Below are 23,641 nucleotides of genomic sequence, written 5' to 3'. Positions count from 1 at the left end.
GCCAGCTTAGGATCCCAGGATCCTGGGTTCGAATCCCGGTCGATCGCTGAATTAACGCCAGGGGGGTTGACTCAGCCTGTCATCCTTCCGAGGTCGGCTAATTGAGTACCAGTTCACTGGTAATTCCCTGCTTGTCGTAAAAGGTGACAAAAAGGGTTGGCGGCAGGAAGGGCATCCGGCCGTAAAACATTGCTTCAAAAAGGGGACCAAAAAACAACAACAACCACGGTCCCCGAAAAAGGCCAACCCCCGCTTTGCGGGGAAAAATGGCCTCTAAATGTGGTTATTTTATTTATTTTTTTATAACAAAATGTGAAAAGAGTGAAGAGTCTGAAAACTTTCTCAAAGCACTGTATTTATATTTAAAAAAATTTTTTGACCTTCTCCTGAGAACACGTCATATTTTTGTCTTGTATACATTTATCTCAAATTATATTGTTGCCGATCTCAGCGCCGGCCTTTCCCCTTACCAAGGGGGGGTTCGTCCCCTTGTCTTTTACTAGCCGAGGGGACCCGGGACCGATGACGTCCTTCCCGGGCAGCATTAAATAGGGTTTTAGGACTATGAATTCGCTATTACCTAAGTACTAACGCTGACCAGAAACGAGGAAATAAGCCCCGCCCGAATCACGGGTGTTAGTGGAAATGCCGAGCGGTAGCGACCCGTAACCCGAGCCGTTATCAAGGACTAAACCCGATCCAAGCGGTTCGTAATCATGCCACGCTTACGCAATGGAGAAATGACTGAAACGGTCGAATTTGGGAAGAAAAGGAATAACACAATTTATTTACACTTTGTACAATAAGAAGAAGAAGAATACACAGTGCAGCCTTATACAGTCTTAACGTATCCCTGGACAACGGGCCCGTCACACTCAGACACACTCACACGGGGTTTGTAGTTGACCAGGTCGATGGTCCAGGGATGCGTCCAGGCAGCTCGTTCTCCGGTCCCCAACTCGCACCGCGAAGCAGATGAACCAGACGGCACGAGCTCTCCGCGTGTCGTTTGGCGCGTGCGGGATTATCACAGGGCAACGGTAGGCTGTCTTTGGCGGTTATACTTGCGGCTCAGCCGCGTACGTAATAAGCGAACAGTTCCAATAACCGCGAACAATGTGCTCTTCAGTATCTCACTGCGTATCTCAATGCGCTCTTTCAATACAATTCGCTCGCGATGCGTGACTCCGTTCTCATCTCATGTGAACTCGCCGAGTGCCTCTCCCTTCTCATCTGAACTCCTCTCCTCAGCTCAACTGCAGCCAGTCCGGTTGCACGAGTCCTGTCATAAGTCAACTCGCACGAGTCCTTCTCATAAGTCAACTGGCACGAGTCCTGTTCAAGGGCTTTGTGCGTGCGCTTATATAGCGCCGCCCAGCGAACCCTCTGGAACTTGCCAGCCACGCCCTTACCACGCCCCTCACGCCATGCCCTTAGAGCCATGATTGGTTATGGCTCTTACCCGTTGCTGTCTCCGCTGCTCCACCCTCGACGCCGCCACACCCCGACCCCGCGCTCCTCCCTCTCTCAGGCCTACCTCGTGTCATTTGACTAGGGAGCATCCTAATGCGAGGTGCAATAGCCAAAATGTGGCACGGGATGGATTCTACCCAGCGAGGTAGATTTGGAGGGTGGAGGCAAAATGAAAGGGGGGCCTATCTTATTTCTTTTACACAACGCAGATGTTACTCGGGAAATGGCCTTATACTCACACAGACTATGACATAACTAATATCCTAAATGGGCCTACATGTTGCTTGTGGACTAACTAGGGGGCAAACCTTTAACCTTTAATGATGTTATATGTACACTCTCAAAACCGCAACACTGCACCCCTCCTTCGCCAGGCTCGTACCCGAGCCGAACCCACATAAGTGAGTACGACCGGTTTTGATGCAAGAGTCAGGACTACTTTTTAACTTAGTGTGACACTTAGGTGTGGTTTCCCTCTACATTTAACCTAACACCCTGTGTGTGACAGTTTTATGACACTAGATATTTCCCACCTACTGCGTTGTGTACTAACTAGCAGACTCACACCCACGGCTAACCGAATTACGGAAATAATTCTCAAACTATACATAAAGCCGGTGGGGAGCATGTTATTTACAAGACTAATCTAATTATTTACAGTTCTAGAACCCAGGACCTGTTCTTTTGTGGGAAAGAAGATAAATTTGGAAGAGAAGAAACACAGAATGCACTGCACCAATACACCATTATAAATGCACCAAAATGCACAATCATGCACAATCATCAATAAATGCACATTCATATGTCAATAATAAATGCTGGCTGCTTGGCTGCTGCTGGGATGCTGGGCTGCTGCGTCTTCCTGCTTCGTCTTCGGTGTGCCATCATAAAAACTTAAAGTCTTCTTTCCTGACACACCAAAGGAAATAAAAAGGCACAAACCGTGTCCGTTTTCATTTCGGCCAGCAGGGCCAACTTAGGTGGTCCGACTGCATGGCATCGATGCCACTTAAAACAGTGGTCCGCAGGGCACAAGGTAACGTTTGCAGCAATTGTCTGCCACAGCAAAGGTGCCAGGCCACAGAACGTGTGGTCCATAGGTGTACTGGTGCAGGCAACAGGTAGCAGGAGTACCGCACAAGTGTGGCAATGTGCCGCAGCACAGTTCATGGTTCCTGCACACTCCCCTCAACAAAAGATATGGGTCCATAGGTGGGGAGGAAAGAGAAAGCAGAGAGTTTAGCGGAGGCAAGGGCGCAAAGGTACACATCATACAAGGCAATGCAACATGAGGAGCACGGGAGAGCGAGCGGAGAAAGCTCGTCCCTAACAGTTCGTGACCCCCCATGTCGGCCTACACTACCCTTGCCCCTCCCCGTATTTACACTTCCTTTACAAATTCGTCTCTACGTCTTGTCTTTTCTATCCCCCCTCTATGCCAAATTCATCATCCAATCCCTCCCAAGAAGGAAGAGATGGAATATCCCAATGTCACTCTCACGTCATGATGCGTCTCACATTCCAAATAGCTCACAAAACCCAGTGTGGAGTCCTGTCACCTTGGTGAGTGGATGCGGATGGTGCGAATTGATTTTCTTCCTAACTATACCTTAATTGACATTAACTCACTTACACTACCCGGGGTCATGCCCTGCATATCAATTGGCCTCTTTACACTATGCGGTTCTAAAAAACAATTCCCATTGACCCACCCTGTGGTGCCCTACAAATTTGGGGTCTCACTCCCCCAATTTTTCAATACTGTGCCTTCACACAATTTTGGGGCTGGGTCGTGTGGCTCTACCAGCAGGTCCAACTACCTGCGCACCTCCGCCACCCGATCTTACCATGCTCCTTACAACTACCCTAACTCAGGGAAGGCCCTTCCTGGCTCTCTCACCCCTCTGATGCCCTCTCTGGCATTGGACTACCCGGGTCCTCTCCTCGGATCCTCGGGCCCCACTGAACTCTACTCTGAACTCTAACTGGCCCCCAGAGCCTACCTGCGGCCTCACCTGGCCGACAGACTACCAGTGGCGGAGTGCCCCAATAACTATACTCACCAATTAAGCTCACACGCCCAGCCATTTCCACAGACTTATGCACCCCTCAAAGCAATACCTTGCTGCTCCCTGCACCACAGATGTCAATATCCAAACAATTTACCTAAACCCTCTACCTAACTTTAAACTACCCTCCCCGGGTATTCGTGAAGGGGTCCATCTTCCCCCATCCACTCCTTCGCACTATGCACTCCACACCACTCATTCCACACCACTCACTCCACACACCATTTATTCCACACACCTGTATTCTCTCCATTTATACACTTGCACCCCATGCAAGTCAATCACTCAACACACTTACACTGGTCTTCAAGACACCATTTATACACTTTCTCTCTGGTCATCCCCGACCAATACCTCATTTGCGCAAGTTCATCCACAAACAATTTCACTCAATTCCTCATTTGCGCATAATTCTCAAGCTCATACTCACACAGTGATTCTCATTCACACAGCATCATCTAACTAACTACTTCCCTCTAAAACTCGTGCTTTCCCGTCTTCCCTTACACTAAGCACACCCCTCGTCATTATCATCCACCTAATCTGACTACGTCCCCTCTACCGGTACAAATGTCACTACTTAAATCTCATGTCTCCTATGGTCAGCTAATTCCCTAACAATTATCCTAGCCCACCCTGGCTAGTTTTCACTGCCAACCCCATAAATCTAGAGCTCCTTTTCCCCCATGATAACGAATGGTATAGCTACCATTCGCCAACACTATTTCTATTCGTCTACTCCACTCGAGCCTCTCGGTGCAGCAACACATTCTCGTCACAGCTCGGCTTCGAAAAGCTGAGCAATGCATGTGGGTGTTTGGTCTCCTGTTGGTTGGGTCCATCCGGCATTTTCGATTCTGGGGAGGAGGCATGCTCGAGACGAGGTTCCAGGCGCCATCTCGGCGCAGAGCCTTTCGGTCTCCGGCACGATGGCCCAGCCTCCCCCGGTCGGAGCACCGCGCCCGCCAGGGGGCGAAGGTCCGACCTCTCCTTCCTCCCCTCAAACCGTGCCGTTTGCCTCTTTCGCCAAGGCGCGGCACCGACCATACAGGCCGGGGCCCGGCGGGACGAATCGTGCACGCCGCCGCGGTAACGATCCCCACCGGCCCCCGCAGCACACAAAAAGCACACCATGTCCCGAGAGCTCTCGTCGGCTGTATGTCGCCCTAAACGCTGCCCCGGTCTGCGTCGATGCCCGAATCGCATTCTCACACCACGCGACCCTTTCTATACTCACACACCGAGGCGCTCCAGCGCCTCTCATACACTCCACACATTTCCTTACTGCACTCTCCCATGCACAGTCTTCTCTTGCACACTCAGGTGCACTCACGCCACCCGCACACTCCATGATCATACATCCTCACGCACACCCTGGCGCACTCATTCTACTCGCACACTCCGTTACACACTTGGCCATCGCACACCCTCGCGTACACTCTCCTGTTACGTACTCCGTAAGAATCATGGGTGTGCACTCCTGCACACACCCAATCACGCGCTCTGGTGTGCACTCCTGCACACTCTCCCCAACATGCTCCGGTGTGCATTCTCACACACTCTCCCCGGCCATTGCACACTCTGTATCACACTCCGTTCCACACTCCGTTTCACACTCCTCTTACACACACTCTTCCCACATACACGCCGTTTTAAACTCGCGCTCCGGCGCCGTTCGCACACGCGCGCAATTCACCCTCACACAGCGCACCACGGACCTTCCACGAGCGCCCGGGTGACGTCGCGATCCCAAGTGCGCGAAAAATGTTTTTGCGCCAAACACTTTCGCGCCAAACCTTTTCGCGCCATACACAACCCTACTCACCTTCGGGATTCTCTTCTCCTCCCGCACCTGCAAACTTCCATTTCGGTTAGGCAGCATGACATCACGATGTGAATCCAGCCTTTTTTTTTTTGTATACTGAATCGAGGCTCGTGAAAGAGCTAACATTTATTTCACAAACAAATCAACCAGACAAACAAAATAAATAAAAAGAGGGAGCGGAAGACAAGATGGGGAGAGAAGGGGAAGCACACAAACACAACATTTGAGAGCAGGGAGATGTGTGGGAGGGAGAGGGATTGGGGGGAGGAGGCGTGTGAAGGGGGGGGGGGGGTGGGAGAAGTATAGAACACAAGGACACCAAGGACTTCCAGGACAGAAGTTGGTATTTCAAAAAAGTGGATTTGGGGTGAAATTAGCAGGGGTAGAAAAGATCAAGGTTTTGGATGGGGGAAGATAAGAGATGGTGGTGAACAGCTGTTTTAAAGACCTGGAGGGTGGAGTGGGATTGAAGAGAGTGAGGGAGTTTGTTCTTGAGGCGGGAGAAAAGAGGAATGAAGGTGTGAAGGTGAGCAGAGAGTCTTGATTTTGGCAGTTTAACCATAAGAAGGTTGCAGGCAGATCTTGTGCGACCTGTAGGAATATTTGGGGGACAGAGCCCAGAGAGAACTGGGGGGGCAAGGACAGAGAGGAGTCGGTAAAAGACGGAAAGACCACCAACCTGCCTGCAGTGAGTGAGTTAAAGGCCCTTGGAGTTAGCTTCATCGTGGGAGATTCCAATGATTCTGAACGCTTTGGTTTGGACTTTGAGTACATTCCATCTCAATCTCCCGTGATACATGTACTAACCCTGCGGTCTCCTCAACCCCAATTTCAATTATAATTTCTTTTTCTTTATCAAGCTCGACCACCGCTGGCACGCATAAAATAATTTTTTTAAATTTGGCGGTCGTCGGCTTTTCCATACCCCGAGTCGCGATCTCTACCCCGGTCCACCTGGCTGTGCTTTGCTCCACCTCGCCCTCCACGCGTCCCTCACGTCGCGCTACCCCCTCGCGTATCAATGTGACTTTCCCGCTCGACCTGCGCCTTATGTCCTCCACCATTTCTTTTATTTGGCCACCTATTCTGTATCCAAACCCCAATAACCCATCTTTCATTTCTTTCATTTCCTCATCCATGTTGTTTTCCAATTCGTGTTTTACCTCTTTCAATTCCCGGGTGTATTTGTTACTTTGAGCGTCCATTTTATTTTCCAAATTATTTAACCCGTCTTTCATGTCTTTCCTTTCCCGCGTGGCTCTGTTCCCCTCCAGTTCTATGGATGCCTGTATTTGTGCCGTGAATTGTGCCATGTAGGCTTGCAAGTCCATAACCCCTACTTGCGCAGCGGGCGCAGCCCTCGACGCCATGTGCGAGGCGCCGCCATTTTCTTCGCCTGCCACCCCTACTGCTGCACCCTCATCAATGCTCTCCTCTTCTTCCCATTCTTCCCGGGGGTCCTGGGTTATTAATTCTAATTCCTCCTCTACCTCCTCATTTACTCCCACCAGCATCTGACCGTCTTGGTTATCCATGGCACGATTTAATTTGGATTTTTAACTAAATTTCGGCCGCTCGTAATTTTGAGTGCGTTAGGCGCACTTCGGGTCAAATCCCACTCCCCTGACACCAAATGTTGCGGGTCTCAGCGCCGGCCTTTCCCCTTACCAATGGGGGGTTAGTCCCCTTGTCTTTTACGAGCCGACGGGACCCGGGACCTATGACGTCCTTCCCGGGCAGAGTTAAATAGGGTTTAAGGACTATGAATTCGCTATTACCTAAGTACTAACGCTGACCGGAAACGAGTAAATAAGCCCCGCCAGAATCACGGGTGTTAGTTGAAACACCGAGCGGTAGCGACCCGTGACCCGAGCCATTATCAAGGACTAAACCCGATCCAAGCGGTTCGTAATCGTGCCACGCTTACCCAATGGAGAAATGACTGAAACGGTCCAATTTGGGAAGAAAAGGAATAACACAATTTATTTACACTTTGTACAATAAGAAGAAGAAAAATACACAGTGCAGCCTTATACAGTCTTAACTTATACCTGGACAACGGGCCCGTCACACTCAGACACACTCACACGTGGTTTGCAGTTGACCAGGTCGATGGTCCAGGGATGCGTCCAGGCAGCTCGTTCTCCGGTCCCCAACTCGCACCGCGAAGCAGATGAACCAGACGGCAGGAGCTCTCCGCGTGTCGTTTGGCGCATGCGGGATTATCACAGGGCAACGGTAGGCTGGCTTTGGCGGTTATACTTGCGGCTCAGCCGCGTACGTAATAAGCGAACAGTTCCAATAACCGCGAACAATGCGCTCTTCAGTATCTCACTGCGTATCTCAATGCGCTCTTTCAATACAATTTGCTCGCGATGCGTGACTCCGTTCTCATCTCAGGTTAACTCGCCGAGTGCCTCTCCCTTCTCATCTGAACTCCTCTCCTCAGCTCAACTGCAGCCAGTCCTGTTGCATGAGTCCTGTCATAAGTCAACTCGCACGAGTCCTTCTCATAAGTCAACTCGCACGAGTCCTTCTCATAAGTCAACTCGCACGAGTCCTGTTCAAGGGCTTTGTGCGTGCACTTATATATCGCCGCGCAGCGAACCCTCTGGAACTTGCCAGCCGCGCCCTTACCACGCCCCTCACGCCATGCCCTTAGAGCCCTGATTGGTTATGGCTCTTACCGTTGCTGTCTCCGCCGCTCCACCCTCGACGCCGCCACACCCCGACCCCGCGCTCCTCCCTCTCTCAGGCCTACCTCGTGTCATTTGACTAGGGAGCATCCTAATGCGAGGTGCAATAGCCAAAATGGGGCGCGGGATTGATTCTGCCCAACGAGGTAGATTTGGAGGGTGGAGGCAAAATGAAAGGGGGCTTATCTTATTTCTTTTACACAACGCAGATGTTACTCGGGAAATGGCCTTATCCTAACACATACTATGACATAACTAATATCCTAAATGGGCCTACGTGTTGCTTGTGGACTAACTAGGGGGCAAACCTTCAACCTTTAAGGGGCCGAGTGGGTTAAAATTTGAGTAAAATTTTTTTTTTTAATTTTCATGAAATTTTTTCATTTTTCATTTTTCAATGTCAATTTCAAACTCTATAGTCTGTGCTCTTATGAATATTCATAAACTTGTTATAACTCAAAAACGAATCATCAGAATTTCTTCAAATTTGGTCAGAATGTCAGGTTTGAGGTGTTGAGTGAATTAATGATGGCTTTTAGAGATACCCCTACTTAAAAAAAATTTATGAAGTAAAATGTCACCTTTTTCTGTTTCTACAAAAAATAATCAGTGTGCAGCTGAAATAAACTGATTTGAAGAAAAGCCATCATTGAAATATTAGGACATCCCTATAATATGTAAAACTGAGGAAAAAAAAAAGTAGATTGCCTGAGTTAGTTGTATGGGGTTACAATTTTGCTGACAAAATGCAAAAATGTAAATTTTCAATTGTGTTGAGGAAAATAAATCTAATTTCCTTATTTGAAGGTGTATTGTCTCAATTCTTAAATTTTTGTATTCTCCAGATTGTCAGCTTTCCACTGATATATGGTTTGTTGCTAGCTTGTCTGTGAGTGTAGATATGTGCATTTGTTTGATGGCGTGTAAAACCCTGCATTTTATCCCACTTGGCCCCTTAATGATGTTATATGTACACTCTCAAAACCGCAACAATATATATGAAAGAATGTACATTAGAATTTGAATCGTTGAGCCGTTTTTTAAGCTGTGAGTGATATACTGGATTAATTTTTGCCACTTTTTCAAAGTATATTTCCTACCAGATGTGTATAAGCAGCATGTGAATAAAAGTGAGAAAATATTTGGAAATCTTCGCTTAAAAATTACCGTACCCAATTAGTGGATGGAGCATTGGTCCTTTGAGAAAAGTAAGTTGGACAAAGTACAAAAAAAACAAACAAGGAAACCCCGATGGAGCCGTATGAGTGTTTGTGTGTTAACTGCACGGAGTTCCACGTTCAGAAATGCCACACAATTGACTATTTTCAGATACATTGGTGAAACACCTGAGAGTCGTTAGTTTGAGTGAATAATGAATTGGAATAAAACTGTATTTGCAGGTCGTTTCAAATTTTTTACTTTAATTTGTGTACAACTAATGAGAATTTGGGAACCAAACAACCGAGAGTAATATTGTAAACAGCTGTTGAAGTTTGATGCAATGATGTAAGTAGTGAACACGTTTAGCATGAAAATAGAAAAAAAAATTGAAATTAAATTAAATTAAAATTAAATTAAAATTAAATTAAAATTAAAATTTAAAAAAAAAAAAAAAAAAATTCCATGAAAATCGTCACCCACGTGTAAAAAATTAAATCCATTAATTTATACTCCTTGTGCTGATTTTATTGTGCCATATATCTCGTAGGTTTTGGTTATAAACAAAAAGAAACGCTAACTTTTAATTTCGTTTTGTATCAAGGGATGAACTTTTCCGTTTGACACCGGAAGTAAACAAGCTTGAGACGAGTGCGCTTTTTGAATTTGAGAGTGATGCAATCACATCATCTGATTGATGAGAGATTCTCTGACCACATCATCACATCATCATCTCTGAATCACATCATCTCTGATTTGAGAGTCCACATCTGATATGGACACAAAGTTATGTATGTCATTATTGATAATCTTTAGTTTACTTAGACACCAGTTTGAAATCAATAACGGTAGATTTTCAGTCAAAAATGGATTGTTGCAAACGCTCTGCCCAACAGGGAGAAAGCGTGCATATTTTGTGATTCCGTCACACAAGTTCGATATTGTTTACCTCTCATTTGCAAGCAAGGGCGTTATGAAGTTATGATTGTCTAACCTCTTCAGTAATCATGTAAACAAGCTTTCTGTGTGATTTCCTCAAGAAATTACCCAGTCAGCCAATCGCAGTCAATGTGACGGAATCACAGTTAATGTGACGGCATCACAATATATTGCCATCGAACTTCCAATAGTTTTATAACTCCACTGACGATGTATAATATAAATATTATTTTTGGTTAGTGATAACTTTCCCCTTTCATTTAATAATCCCCTTTCATTTCACAACAATTTCACAACAATTTTCACAACAAATTGTATGTTATTGTTACATCATAAGGTCCTTGTCCTGCTACATGCACATGCTTATATGTTACATCATAAGGTCCTTGTCCTGCTACATGCACATGCTTGTATGTTACATCATAAGGTCATTGTCCTGCTACATTCACATGCTTGTATGTTACATCATAAGGTCCTTGTCCTGCTACATGCACATGCTTGTATGTTACATCATAAGGTCATTGTCCTGCTACATTCACATGCTTGTATGTTACATCATAAGGTCCTTGTCCTGCTACATGCACATGCTTGTATGTTACATCATAAGGTCCTTGTCCTGCTACATGCACAAGCTTGTATGTTACATCATAAGGTCATTGTCCTGCTACATGCACATGCTTCTATGTTACACAATAAGGTCCTTGTCCTGCTACATGCACATGGTTGTATGTTACACCAGAAGGTCCTTGTCCTGCTACATGCACATGCTTGTATGTTACATCATAAGGTCCTTGTCGTCCTGCTACATGCACATGCTTGTATGTTACATCATAAGGTCCTTGTCCTGCTACATGCACATGCTTGTATGTTACATCATAACGTCCTTGTCCTGCTACATGCACATGCTTGTATGTTACATCATAAGGTCATTGTCATGCTACATGCACGTGCTTCTATGTTACACAATAAGGTCATTGTCCTGCTACATGCACATGCTTGTATGTTACACCAGAAGGTCCTTGTCCTGCTACATGCACATGCTTGTATGTTACATCATAAGGTCCTTGTCCTGCTACATGCACATGCTTGTCTGTTACATCATAAGGTCCTTGTCCTGCTACATGCACATGCTTGTATGTTACATCATAAGGTAATTGTCCTGCTACATGCACATGCTTCTATGTTACATCATAAGGTCCTTGTCCTGCTACATGCACATGCTTGTATGTTCCATCATAAGGTCATTGTCCTGCTCCATGCACATGCTTCTATGTTACACAATAAGGTCCTTGTCCTGCTACATGCACATGCTTTTATGTTACACCAGAAGGTCCTTGTCCTGCTACATGCACATGCTTGTATGTTACACAATAAGGTCCTTGTCCTGCTACATGCACATGCTTGTATGTTACACAATAAGGTCCTTGTCCTGCTACATGCACATGCTTGTATGTTATACCATAAGGTCCTTGTCCTGCTACATGCACATGCTTGTATGTTACATCATAAGGTCCTTGTCCTGCTACATGCACATGCTTGTATGTTACACAATAAGGCCCTTGTCCAGCGCGCAATGCATTACAGGCTTCCTCAAGAGCTTTTAGTTTAGTATGTAAAGATGTAAAACCACTTGAAGAGGGGGTTACAACAATTAGTCACTTGACCAACAACACCATGGAGGCCAATTAGTAGAGGAATTTAAAGCAGTGGTGGTGGTTGTTGTGGTGGTGGTGGGGATTATGGTGGCAGTGGTTGTAATTATGGTGGTGGAGATTATGGTATCCTGGTATCCTATTTTGAATACTTTGTCATTTCAACTGTGTTAACATGTCACAAGTGCACTTGTGATTCCGTCACATTACGTGTGATTCCGTCACATTACCTGGTCTGCCACCTATAGTTTGCAGTTTCTACCAATAAGACTGCGATAGGAAAGCAGTACTATTGTTGACGTCCAAATTTTTTTTTCTAGACCTTGTGTTCACTAACAGAGCAGAGTTTTTATATCAAATCTCATTAGTCTGTTTACCATGTCCACATAGTGAGATTCCGTCACAAGACTATTCTGGGTAACAAATTTTGTTAACCGGGGTAAGCCTCACTGAGAGTAGTACTCGTCTGTAGTCATGTGACAGTTCTGGTTCAATACATATAATTGAATTCTCTCTGCTCTTCTTAGCATTCAAGATAATTACCTTATATGTTCAAAATTAGAGTGCACATGGTGATTCCGTCACGATGGAATTCATGTTAGTGAAAGGAAATGGTTGGCAGTGCATAAACTCTCACGTTCTCAGGAGAACGTCATCCATCACCTTCCAGAGGATATCAGGGGAATGTTACCGATGGATCATCTAGAATGGTGCCTTTAAAAACATAAATAGCCTTCGAGAATGATAAGCAGTGAAAGCTTGTAAAAACACACTTCCTTCAAGATGATGTCTGAAAGTTATGAAACTGTGAACCTTTGTATTTTTACAAATGGAGTTATTGAGTGTCTCAGTGTCTCACAGAGTCATGGATTTGATACTTGGTGGTTGTTTCTTTCCCCATTTACATTCTCCTTTTTAGAGTTTTAGCCAAGTCGCATATCATTCAAGGTCGATAAAAATACATTATCGGAATCGGAATCCCACGAACGAGCAATTTGATGTTTCTGACATGTGACCGGAATATCACTGTGTTGATTTTTTTTTTTTTTTTTTCCACTGAGCATACCTCTCAGTCTCGGACATCCATCCTGTCAGCCGAAAACTATAATAGTGCAAATGTAACTATAATAGCGCTCGGTAGAGCACACATTTCCGCCAGGCTGAACAGTTTACGTTGTGTATCCCACCGATAGGCCGGATCTGTATCCGGACCTTAACCAACATCTAATTGGCTCGTTACCCTAATCATCCACCAAGTTTTCTTATAATCCATCCACAACTTTTTGAGATATTGTGCTCTACATATATATTTTGGCTCTATCTCTCAATGTTGAAGAATCATTTTAAAAATTGAAAAATTCTCAGATCCAGAACCGGAACCGGTCCTTGTCACACACCCAATCTGTCCACCAAGTTTTGTCCGAATCCGTACATTACCTTTTGAGATGCTGCCCACAGACAAACAGACAAAGAGACAGGGGTGAAAACATAACGTCTGTCCACCTTCGGTGGCGGAGGTAATTCACTCCATTTGAAATGTTATGATAAATAAAGTTCCACTTGGCATTGCTGCTAATTTCTCAGGTTAAAATGACATTTGAGAGGGTATTAGTGATGCGTTCCTTAAGTGTTATGATTGTGGATACGAGTCTGCAGTGCACATTGGTTATAAGAAACAGAGTAAGTAATAGTCTTTTTACAAGTTGCATTAAGTGTACATCTCAAGCTTCCTTGTGAAGAAGCTCGTGGACTCCCTTGTCAAATCACCACAATTCCTATGATGATGCATTGCTTGTGATCAATAAAATAGTGAATGTGATGTCAAATGCTATAACATATCAATATTTTCCATCCCATCAGCATAATGCAAGTGCAGAGAGGCGTGAACATCAACTGTCAGAGCTCCAATCCAAGGCCGAGACTTTTGCCTCTCTCTTTGATGAAAAAGTACACGAACAAATGATGTGCAAAGGTACTTCGTTAATTTTTTTTCCAAAGTGTCACACACATTCTTCAAATCTTGCTGCATCCACTCGGATAATGCGGTTGTTACCATCAGATGGCGGTCAATAATGGTCTGGATCAGTGCCGTATATATATATATATATATATATGAGAGAGAGAGAGAGAGGGAGGGAGGGAGTGTCTAGCCAACTCAGCTATGGCGTTGTAATAGGTGCAGTTTTGTTATCCAACCAGGCACCAGCGCTATGCAATCGTAGCTTTAAAAACGTGAATTCCGAACTGATTTTTGACCCAGCTGAGACATGGATGGGAGTAAAATCCAGTGGACGAGGGTGGGGGAGGGGGGGTGGTGGGGTCAGATAAGTTCAAGAGAGGGCAGTTAGGGCAAGAAGCTTGGTAGCATCGGGGTTGAGGCCAGGGAATGAGCAACAGGCCCTTAAATGGTCAACCCTTTCAATCCCAGGAACTACTTGGCCGAATCTCAACATAAAGACATAATTTTCATTGGAATGGTGAGCACATCCAATTGGACCTCTAGGTCTCACAGGGTCTTCACGGTGTGCACAAGAGTCTAGAGAACTCCATGTCTGCTCAGCAGTATCGTAATGGTGCCAGAATCTTTAGGAGTGAGAGTTGCCATACATGGATACTTGATGAATGGTGCCAGATGTATTGACTTCATTTGCAAATGTGTGTTCATTTACTGTCAGCACCTGCATCTTTCAGAATGACATTTGATGTCATTGTGATCATGAACTCGAATAACCAGTGCTTTTCACCGATATTGCTAAATACAGAGAGAGGGAGAGGGAGCGGGAGAACGATGAGGGAGAGGGGCAGAGGGGCAGAGGGAGAGGGGCAGAGGGGCAGAGGGAGAGGGAGAGGGGCAGAGGGAGAGGGAGAGAGAGAGAGAGAGAGAGAGAGAGAGAGAGAGAGAGAGAGAGAGAGAGAGAGAGAGAAGAAAGAAAGAAAGAAAGAAAGAGAAAGATTTGGTTCCTCTTTATTGCTAGGAATCGTTGTGTACAAGGGAAATCAAACAAATACAGGCAGGTGACTGCAAGGTCAAAAAAGGTAAATTATAAATTCAATGTAAGAACACCATCAACAAGTTCACATAAAGATGCCTTCACACACCACCGCTGCGAAAACAGTGTACAATCACTGGATTTAAATTCAACGTGTACACGTGATGTGACCAAGGTTTTAAAAAGGTGAACAACATCAGAAACAGAAACAGAATCACAACATTTTGTGTTTCCTTGACAGGTATATAGCGAGCTTTGCTTCAGAGGACAAATAGTTGGCTAAAAGGCATTCATCTTTGCACTGGCGGGAGATGCTAAAACCGAAAAGAAAAACACAATGAGTAAAAGCTAGGCCTAGCCCCTGGATAACACGCGATAAAACTGTAAAAAGGGGTGCCAACCTAGAGAAATCAATAAAAATGTGAAAAATGGTTTCTGTGGCACCGCAGAAGGGACACGATTCTGTGTTATCGGAACATATACGGTGAGATAAAACATTGGAGGGTAAAATGTAATGTGCCAGTCGCCACTGCAAGTCTCCGGAGCGTTTGGCGACGGGTACTTTGTACATAGCAAGCCAGTTGATCGAAGTGGAATCAGTAGTCTGGAGCATTCTCCTCCAATGTGCTTGTGGTTCTGCAGGTCTATCGGGAACAAGGGTTTTAACACACATACAATAAACAGAAGATTTTCCCATCAAATGAAAGGAGGTGAAACCTTGGAAATGAAGCAAAAGCTCTAGAAAAGGATGGTGGGATGAGAGTGGGCCAGCTTCCACCTGTGGAGCCCATTTTAGCCTGCTTTGCTTGAAAAAGCGCAGAATCACAGAAAAAATCCTCCCAATGACCCGAATGGACCTAACTCCAGTGGCCACAGCGACGTCAGCAGCTGGTTTCCACTTGTAAGGAGGAGGGGTTCTAAAATCTTTAACCTTGGTGCATCCAACGTCAATAAACATTTGCATAAAGGTGCGATCACTGCAGACCCCTTCAAAAATGGGGTTTAAAAAGATTGGCTCGTTTAAAAACATTTCAAGGGAATAGTTACGGTTATCATGGCAAACGGTAACCACCTGCCATGCCTCCAGCACACTCCTGTAGAACAGGGGGACTGATGCAATATCTACTTTATTGGTGTCAATGAGGAACAGTTCCTGATCGTAGCCGAGTTTCCGTGCCTGCCGAAGCAGGCAGTGAGCCAAGGCCTTCCACCAGACGTCCGTATACAACAGTCGACGAAGCGACAGGAGGCGAAAAGCCATCACTTTGCTGGTAATGGCGATCAGGCCTTGTCCTCCTTCAGCAACAGGTAAGTTTAACACACCAGGTTTGAGCCAGTGCTTTTTCCCCCAAAATAAGTCAATAAAAATAGATTGTAGTTTTTTAAGAATAAAAACCGGGAGCTGCAGTGCCATAAAAACGCGCCAAAGCATTGATGCTGCGAGGTTATTTATAATGAGGGTTTGGCCTCGATACGAGAGTTGACAGAGTAAGCCCTTCCATTTGAGCAGCCGCCTCTCAGTTTTATTTATTAGAGATTCCCAGTTTTTCAAAATGAAGTTTTCAGTGCCAAGAAAGACGCATAGATAAAAAATTCCATCCCATGCCCATCCGAGTTGCTCAGGTAGAGACGGAGGAGTGGCGCCATTTTGCCGACCAAGATAGAGAGCTCTGCTCTTTTTCCAATTCACTTTTGCGGAACTTGCCAAACTGAATTATTGAATGCTTTGGACCAAGGCCAAGACGTCCTCATCCGAGTGAATGATTGAGCAAAGGTCGTCTGCATAAGCAATCACCTTAAACGGGTTCGCTGTCGGTTGGGGAAGGAAACCGAGAAGACATGCATGCAACCGAATGAGCAAAGGCTCTATCGCGAGAGAGTACAGGAGGCCGGAAAGAGGGCAACCTTGACGAATGCCTCTACTAGGAAAGGCTGACATAAAATGTTGTCAACTTTTAGGAGACTAAAAGAGTTATTATACAGTAGCTGTACGTGAGAGATAAAATATTCCCCAAAACCAAACCCTCTTAAAACAGAAAAAGATTAAAATGATCAATGGTATCAAAGGCCTTTTCTTGATCTAAGAACACCAAGCCAACATTTCTTTGTTGGAGAGAACAGATATCAATCATGTCATGCACAATAAATATACTGTCATGAATTGTCCTTTTAGGGACACAGAAAGATTGATCTGGGTGTATGATCTCCCCAATAACGTCTCTGAGCCAGGTTGTTGAGAGCCTTGGAGAGTATCTTGTAGTCCGCACAAAGCAGTGAAATGGAATGCCAATTGTGGGGTTGCTGAAGGTCTCCCTTTTTTGGGATAATGGCGAGAACAGCCCTACGGCAACTTAACGGCAGTGAGCCTGATCGTCGGCCGTCCATCAGAACCTCAAGTAGCTCTGGCCCCAGGAGGTCCCAAAAGGTTTAATAAAGTTCTGTAGGAACTCCATCCAGGCCGTAGGCCTTACCAGAAGGTAAAGTTTGTAGAGCAGCATGGAGTTCCTCCAAAGTTACTTCCTTGTCCAGTTGTAGGACTGCAGATTCTGACAAGTTTGGTAAGGAAGAAGTCAACAACTCTATAACTTCGTTGTCGATGTTCCTAGAATGATAAAGTTCAGAGAAGTAGTGTTTAAGTGAGGCTCTGATATCTTTTTGATCATGCGTTATCCTTCCTTCCTTTGTTCTTACTGATAGTGGGGCGGCTTAGCCCAAATATTCAAAAGAATTGTGCATTTTGTGATACAAGCACCAAATTTGGCACAAATGTACATTAATATGTTGCGAACATTTTCAGATATTGGGCCACTTGAAATTCCGTAATTTTTTTTTTCAAATTTTTTCAAATTTCGTAATTTCAAATTTTTCGGGTGACACCGTCACAATTTCGGTCTTCGAGGCCGGCCGATAGGCAAAGTGTGACCGGAAGGGACGAGGTTCTCCTGACCACGTGGCCCTCGATCTGGGAAGCGAGAGGCGTTCCATTAGTGGACGCGCCCCTCACGCCCGACTTTTGGGCGGCCCCGGCAGGCCGTTTGTTTTGACGTTCCGTGACAGGCCCCGCACCCCCACCTCCGGGCCGACCGGAAGCTTGTGCTGAGTACATCATACCTGAACAACTCAGTGAGGCAGAACACAGCAGTGCACACCAGGGTGACCCCTTCAGTGCATAAACCAATTAACCTGTCCACTGCAGGGCATATAGAAATGAAGTTATTTTCTGCATATAATAATAATATAAGTTCAGTTCTATATAACAATTTCTGTTATCACCACTACCACTACAACTACCACTACTACAAGCTTTGTCTGGAATTTTGTGGACTAACAGACAAACAGACATACAGACAAGCTGGGATCAAAACATTACCTCCTTCCACCATTGAGTGTAGAGGTAAACATCATGGAAATTATATCATGCCCTAGATTTAATTCATGCTTACCCGTGTATTTGCTTCACTGGTTCACAAGGTCTTTTGCATACATGTAATTCAGACTCTCGTCTTCATTGCTGACCACACAATGTTCGCAACATATTAATGTACATTTGTGCCAAATTTGGTGCTTGTATCACAAAATGCACAATTCTTTTGAATATTTGGGCTAAGCCGCCCCACTATATCGGCCGGCCTCGAAGACCGAAATTGTGTCGGTGTCACCCGAAAAATTTGAAATTACGAAATTTGAAAAAATTTGAAAAAAAAAATTACGGAATTTCAAGTGGCCCAATATCTGAAAATGTTCGCAACATATTAATGTACATTTGTGCCAAATTTGGTGCTTGTATCACAAAATGCACAACAGGTTTGCTATGCTGCTACACTATGAAGTTATCTGCTGACTTCTCTTTGTTTGAGCTTCCAGTCCAAAAAATAACTTAGAAGAGGTATCCAGGTGACAAGTTCTCCATTCGGAGACGAATCAGCGCTCCTCTGACTTCTTTGCACAAAGCCCAGCAAGAAGAGCTTTTTTCTTTGCCAGCAAAAGGTTGGTTCTTTCATCACTGGGGGCCGAGAGGTTGGACTGCAAGGATAATATTTCTTTGGAAACCAAGGACTGGAGTGCAGAGTCATATTTGGTAAGCTCCAAATTGTTGGCAAAAAGATCTTATCTGCACTTTGGCATTGTCCAAGGTAGGGGAAGGAAAGTTTAGGTTGGAGCAGGGCTTTGCAGAACACACAAAGGCATCAACAAACAGTTGGTCGTCCAAAAGGCTTGCATTGAAGGTCCAGTGGGCAGCACCACGATTCCGAACTGGTGGGTGAATACGAAGTGCGACCATGTGATGGTCTGAGAAGCCACTCGGGACAATGTCCATATTGCTCACAACATTCAAAAAACACTATTGATGTAAAAACGGTCCAATCTTGCAAGTGATAGGTGGGCGTTTGAACACCGACACCACGTGTATTGGCGGACAGAAATATTGCGGATTCTCCAAACATCGACAAGCGAATACTTAGACAAAGCTCTCAACAAAGGCACCGTGCTTGCTGGGTGAGGTTCCTCTTCATTACGACCAATGGCGGAGTCTGTCGTACAGTTGAAATCTCCACCCAAGCAAACAAGTCCGTTAAAATCAATGTGTGCAAGAGAAGTTTCCAAGTGCGTGTAAAAGGCAAGTCTGTCCGTGCTATCACTCGGCGCGTAGACGTTCAGTACAGTGTGTTTAATACCAGTGTGAGTGAAATCAAATACCCTTTGATAATCTCATTAAAAACAACACTAGGACTGCAAAAGGAAGGTTGTATATAAACAGCTTCCCCAGCCCTAGGGTGTTCCAGACTACTAAAAAACCATTTTCCTTTCATTATCCTTTGCCATTCACTTGCACAAGAGGAGCTGCATCTTGTTTGTTGTAAAAGCAAAACATCAATGTGATTTGCCCCAACAAACTGCTTAACTTCGGCTTTACGGATGGAAGAGCGTCCCCCATTAATGTTTAAACTCGTTATAGAGAAAGCCATAGAGTTTTTGGGTGTGTCAGAAGCTCGGCCTGTCTACGTCTGCAGCTCCTTCTTTGCTTTATGGATGCATTTCCGGAGGTGATACACTTGTGAATCGGTCACGCCAAGCTGTCCGGCTTTAAGGAGCAATCACTCTCCGAATCCTGGGGAAAAAAAATGGATCGTTCCACACTTCGGTGCTGCCACTACAAGCAAGCGACGAGGCTCCGTCCGAATCATAGTCTGAGCACCGATCCGTGTCCATTACATCAATGTCATGCTTCAAAGGCGTAGCTGGTGGTTTAATAAAGGAGGCCTCATGTTCTGCTTCCAAAGGGGGAGGGGGAGTAGAAGGAGGAGGAGTGGGAGCAGGAGGAGTGGGAGCAGGAGGAGTGGGAGCAGGAGGAGTGGGAGCAGTAGGAGTGGGAGGAGGGGGAGTGGGAGGAGGAGGGGGAGTGGGAGGAGGAGGGGGAGTGGGAGGAGGAAGAGGAATGGGAGAAGGAAGAGGAGTGGGAGGAGGAAGAGGATTGGGAGGGGTGAGGGGAAGAGAGGGAGGATGAAGAGGAGGGTGGGGAGGAGGAGGTACAGTCATGTGAAAAAGTAAGTACACCCCATGTAAAGTTTTGACTTTTGCAACATATTTCAACATACAGCTATTTGATCTTCATTTCAACAATATTGATAGATAAAGGTGATATAATATAACAAATATCATGAAACATTTACATTTTGTAGTCCATTGTATAATTTAAATAAACATGAATGCAAATTTCGCATGTGGAAAAAGTAAGTACGCCCCTACATTTATCACTACTTCAAAGACCTAAAATTAGAATCAGGTGCACCAGCTCAGGTGCAAATGATTAGAACATCGTTAGAGAGGATCTTGGAGGAACCTGTCTTATTTAAACCTCAGACATTTCGTTTGGTTTGCTCTTTGTTGTTGAAGTGTGCAGCGTCACCATGCCTAGATCAAAAGAGCTCTCTGAGGCCTTCAGAATGAAGGTTATCGATGCCTACATGTCTGGGAAGGGATATAAAAAGATCTCCAAACAATTTGAAATCAATCAATCGACTGTCCGGAAGATCATCTACAAGTGGAGAAGATTCCAAAGAACTGCCAACTTGTTCAGGCCAGGCCGCCCCAGCAAGTTCAGCCGAGAGCAGACCGCAAGATGCTGAAAGAAGTCTCTAAGAACCCCAGAATGTCATCACTGGACCTACAGGTAGTTCTTGGCACTATTGATGTCAAAGTGCACGAGTCTACCATTAGAAAGAGGCTGCACAAATTTGATCTACATGGGAGGTGTGCCAGGAGGAAACCTTTGCTGTCCAGAAAGAACATCAGGGCAAGACTAAAGTTTGCCAATGAACACCGAGGCAAAGACCAGCACTTCTGGAGCAATGTGCTCTGGACAGACGAGTCAAAGGTAGAGCTATTTGGCCACAGTACCAGAAGACATGTTTGGCGAAAACCAAAGACAGCATTGGACCACAAGAACCTGATACCAACTGGAAAGCATGGTGGTGGAAATATTATGGTTTGGGGCAGCTTTGCTGCATCAGGGCCTGGGCAGCTCACCATCCTAGAATCCACTGTGAATTCTTCATTGTACCAGAGGGTGCTTGAGGATAATGTTAGGCCATCTGTCGGAAAGTTGAAGCTCAACCGAAGGTGGACCTTGCAACATGACAATGAGTCTAAACATACCAGTAAATCCACCAAGGAATGGCTGAAAAGAAAGAAATGGAGAGTTCTGGAATGGCCAAGTCAAAGCCCGGATCTAAATCCCATCGAGATGTTGTGGGGGGATTTGAAATGAGCTGTGCATGCAAGAAACCCCTCAAACATCGCACAGCTGAAAGAATTCTGCATGGAGGAGTGGGCAAAAATTTCTCCCAGTTGATGTCAGAGACTGGTAGACAGTTATAAGAAACGCCTACTTGAAGTTGTTTCTGCCAAAGGGGGCAATACCACCTATTAGAGCCAAGGGTGTACATACTTTTTCCACATGCGAAATTTGCATTTATGGTTATTTAAATTATACAATGGACTACAAAATGTAAATGTTTCATGGTATTTGTTATATTATATCACCTTTATCTCTCAATATTGTTGAAATGAAGATCAAATAGCTCTATGTTGAAATATGTTGAAAAAGTCAAAACTTTACATGGGGTGTACTTACTTTTTCACGTGACTGTATGTTAATGGGAGGAGTTTTGCATTCCACTTGTGCCAAACCTGGTATTTCACCAGTTGAAGCTTTGCATACTGATTCAACCAGGTTCGGAGTTATTCGTGACTCAGAAATTGAACACACTTCACTCTCAGCAGGGAGGGGGATTATAGTGGATTCGATGTTAATATCCATGGGGCTTGTGACTACGGGAGCGGTCACGTGTGCTTCCTGATGTACAATACCAATTTCCTGCTCGTGTTCACCGGCCCCACAAGCATGAATGTCATCATGCACATAGTTTGCTTTTCTGGTGGTCGTGGCGGATTTTTGACCGTTGGGTCTGCCCTCTGCTCGGTCCCGGCTCTGCTCCTGGCTTCGCCTGCCCAGCTCCTCCACTGTTTCCTCAGGCCCGCTCCCGTTGTTTGTGGCGGTTGTTTGCGGCGGTGGCTGTTTGCCGCTGTGGTCTTGATTAGCGGCTGCGGTCGTTTGCCGCTGCGTTTGCCGCTTTGCCTCCTCGACCTTGGCCTCGTACTCATCCCTTCGCTCCTGCCTGGCATGACTCTGAGGTACTCCGCCACAAGGCTTCTTCTGCTCAATACTCACTCCACCCCATCATGCATCTCTGCAATCAAATACCACGGACTCCTGCGACGACCCTGATACATTCATAGAGGCTCCGGTCGTAAGTGTGTTTACTTACAAACAGGTCACTCCATTCCCGTACTCTGGTTGGCTCAGCACACTCCCACTCATCGTCCCAGCACACCTGGTCACAGCAATGCACACGGTCGCACCTCCTGTCTGCAAACCCTGGCTAAATCACCTGAGTTCATCCCCACCGTACAAAACAACATCAAGCTCACCCTGTTCAATACCCGGTCCCTCAACAACAAAAGCCTCATCCTGAACGACGACATTCTGGATAATAAACTGGACTTTCTCTGTCTCACTGAAACCTGGCAACAACCTCTGGACTACTTCTCACTCAACCTCACTACACCCAATGGATATTCTTACATCAATAAACCACGCTCGGAGGGCCGAGGTGGTGGAATTGCCGTAATTCACCGACAAGACATTAAGACCAGCCTCATCTCCATCGCATCTGCTCCATCATTTGAACACCTGGCTTTTAAACTCTCTGGTCACACAGTCAGTCATGGCTGTCGTCTACCACCCTCCCAAACCACACCCGTCATTGCTGTCTGACTTCTCCTACTTTCTGACCCAGCTCTGTTCCCTCTCCCCCTCAATCCTCCTCCTCAGTGATTTCAATATCCACATGGACTCCACTGACTCCACAATAACCACTGACTTCACTGATTTACTCACCTGCTTTAACCTCACTCAACATGTCAACTTTCCTACCCATAACCGTGGTCACATTCTCGACCTTGTCTGCTCTACTCGACTAATTTTGCACCATCTCTCTGGCTCCGACCCCACCCTCTCTGACCACTTAGCCATCACTATGACCATCAACATCCCCACCCCAGCACCAAGGCATTATCACACTATCAACTTCCGTAAGCTAAACGCTCTTTCACCTACCTCATTCTCATCCACCCTCTCTGAAAAAATGTCCACTTCTCCCTTTGTTGACCTCCACACCCCTTCTGACCTCACTGACTACTACAACCACACTCTCTCCTTCTGCCTCGACCAGCTTGCGCCTATGAAAACCAAAACAGTTTCTTTCACCCATTCTGC

At 45.5% G+C, this 23,641-nt stretch overlaps 1 protein-coding gene across 2 annotated transcripts in view; it reads left to right on the top strand.

Annotated features, from left to right (window-relative positions):
• Positions 1 to 23,641, top strand: part of TDO2 (tryptophan 2,3-dioxygenase) — a 229,866-nt gene that overhangs the window by 73,170 nt on the left and 133,055 nt on the right. For both annotated transcript variants that reach the window (XM_078776977.1, XM_078776978.1), the window contains one exon: positions 13,673 to 13,784. In XM_078776977.1, coding sequence (XP_078633103.1) covers positions 13,673 to 13,784 — 112 coding nt within the window. The remainder of the gene's footprint in view (positions 1 to 13,672; positions 13,785 to 23,641) is intronic.

Source organism: Myxine glutinosa, chromosome 4 (genome assembly GCF_964187855.1).
Source record: "Myxine glutinosa chromosome 4, kmMyxGlut1.1, whole genome shotgun sequence".
Lineage (NCBI taxonomy): Eukaryota > Metazoa > Chordata > Myxini > Myxiniformes > Myxinidae > Myxine > Myxine glutinosa.
Note: the sequence above shows the minus strand (reverse complement) of the source record. Positions and strands in the feature narration are given on the sequence as shown.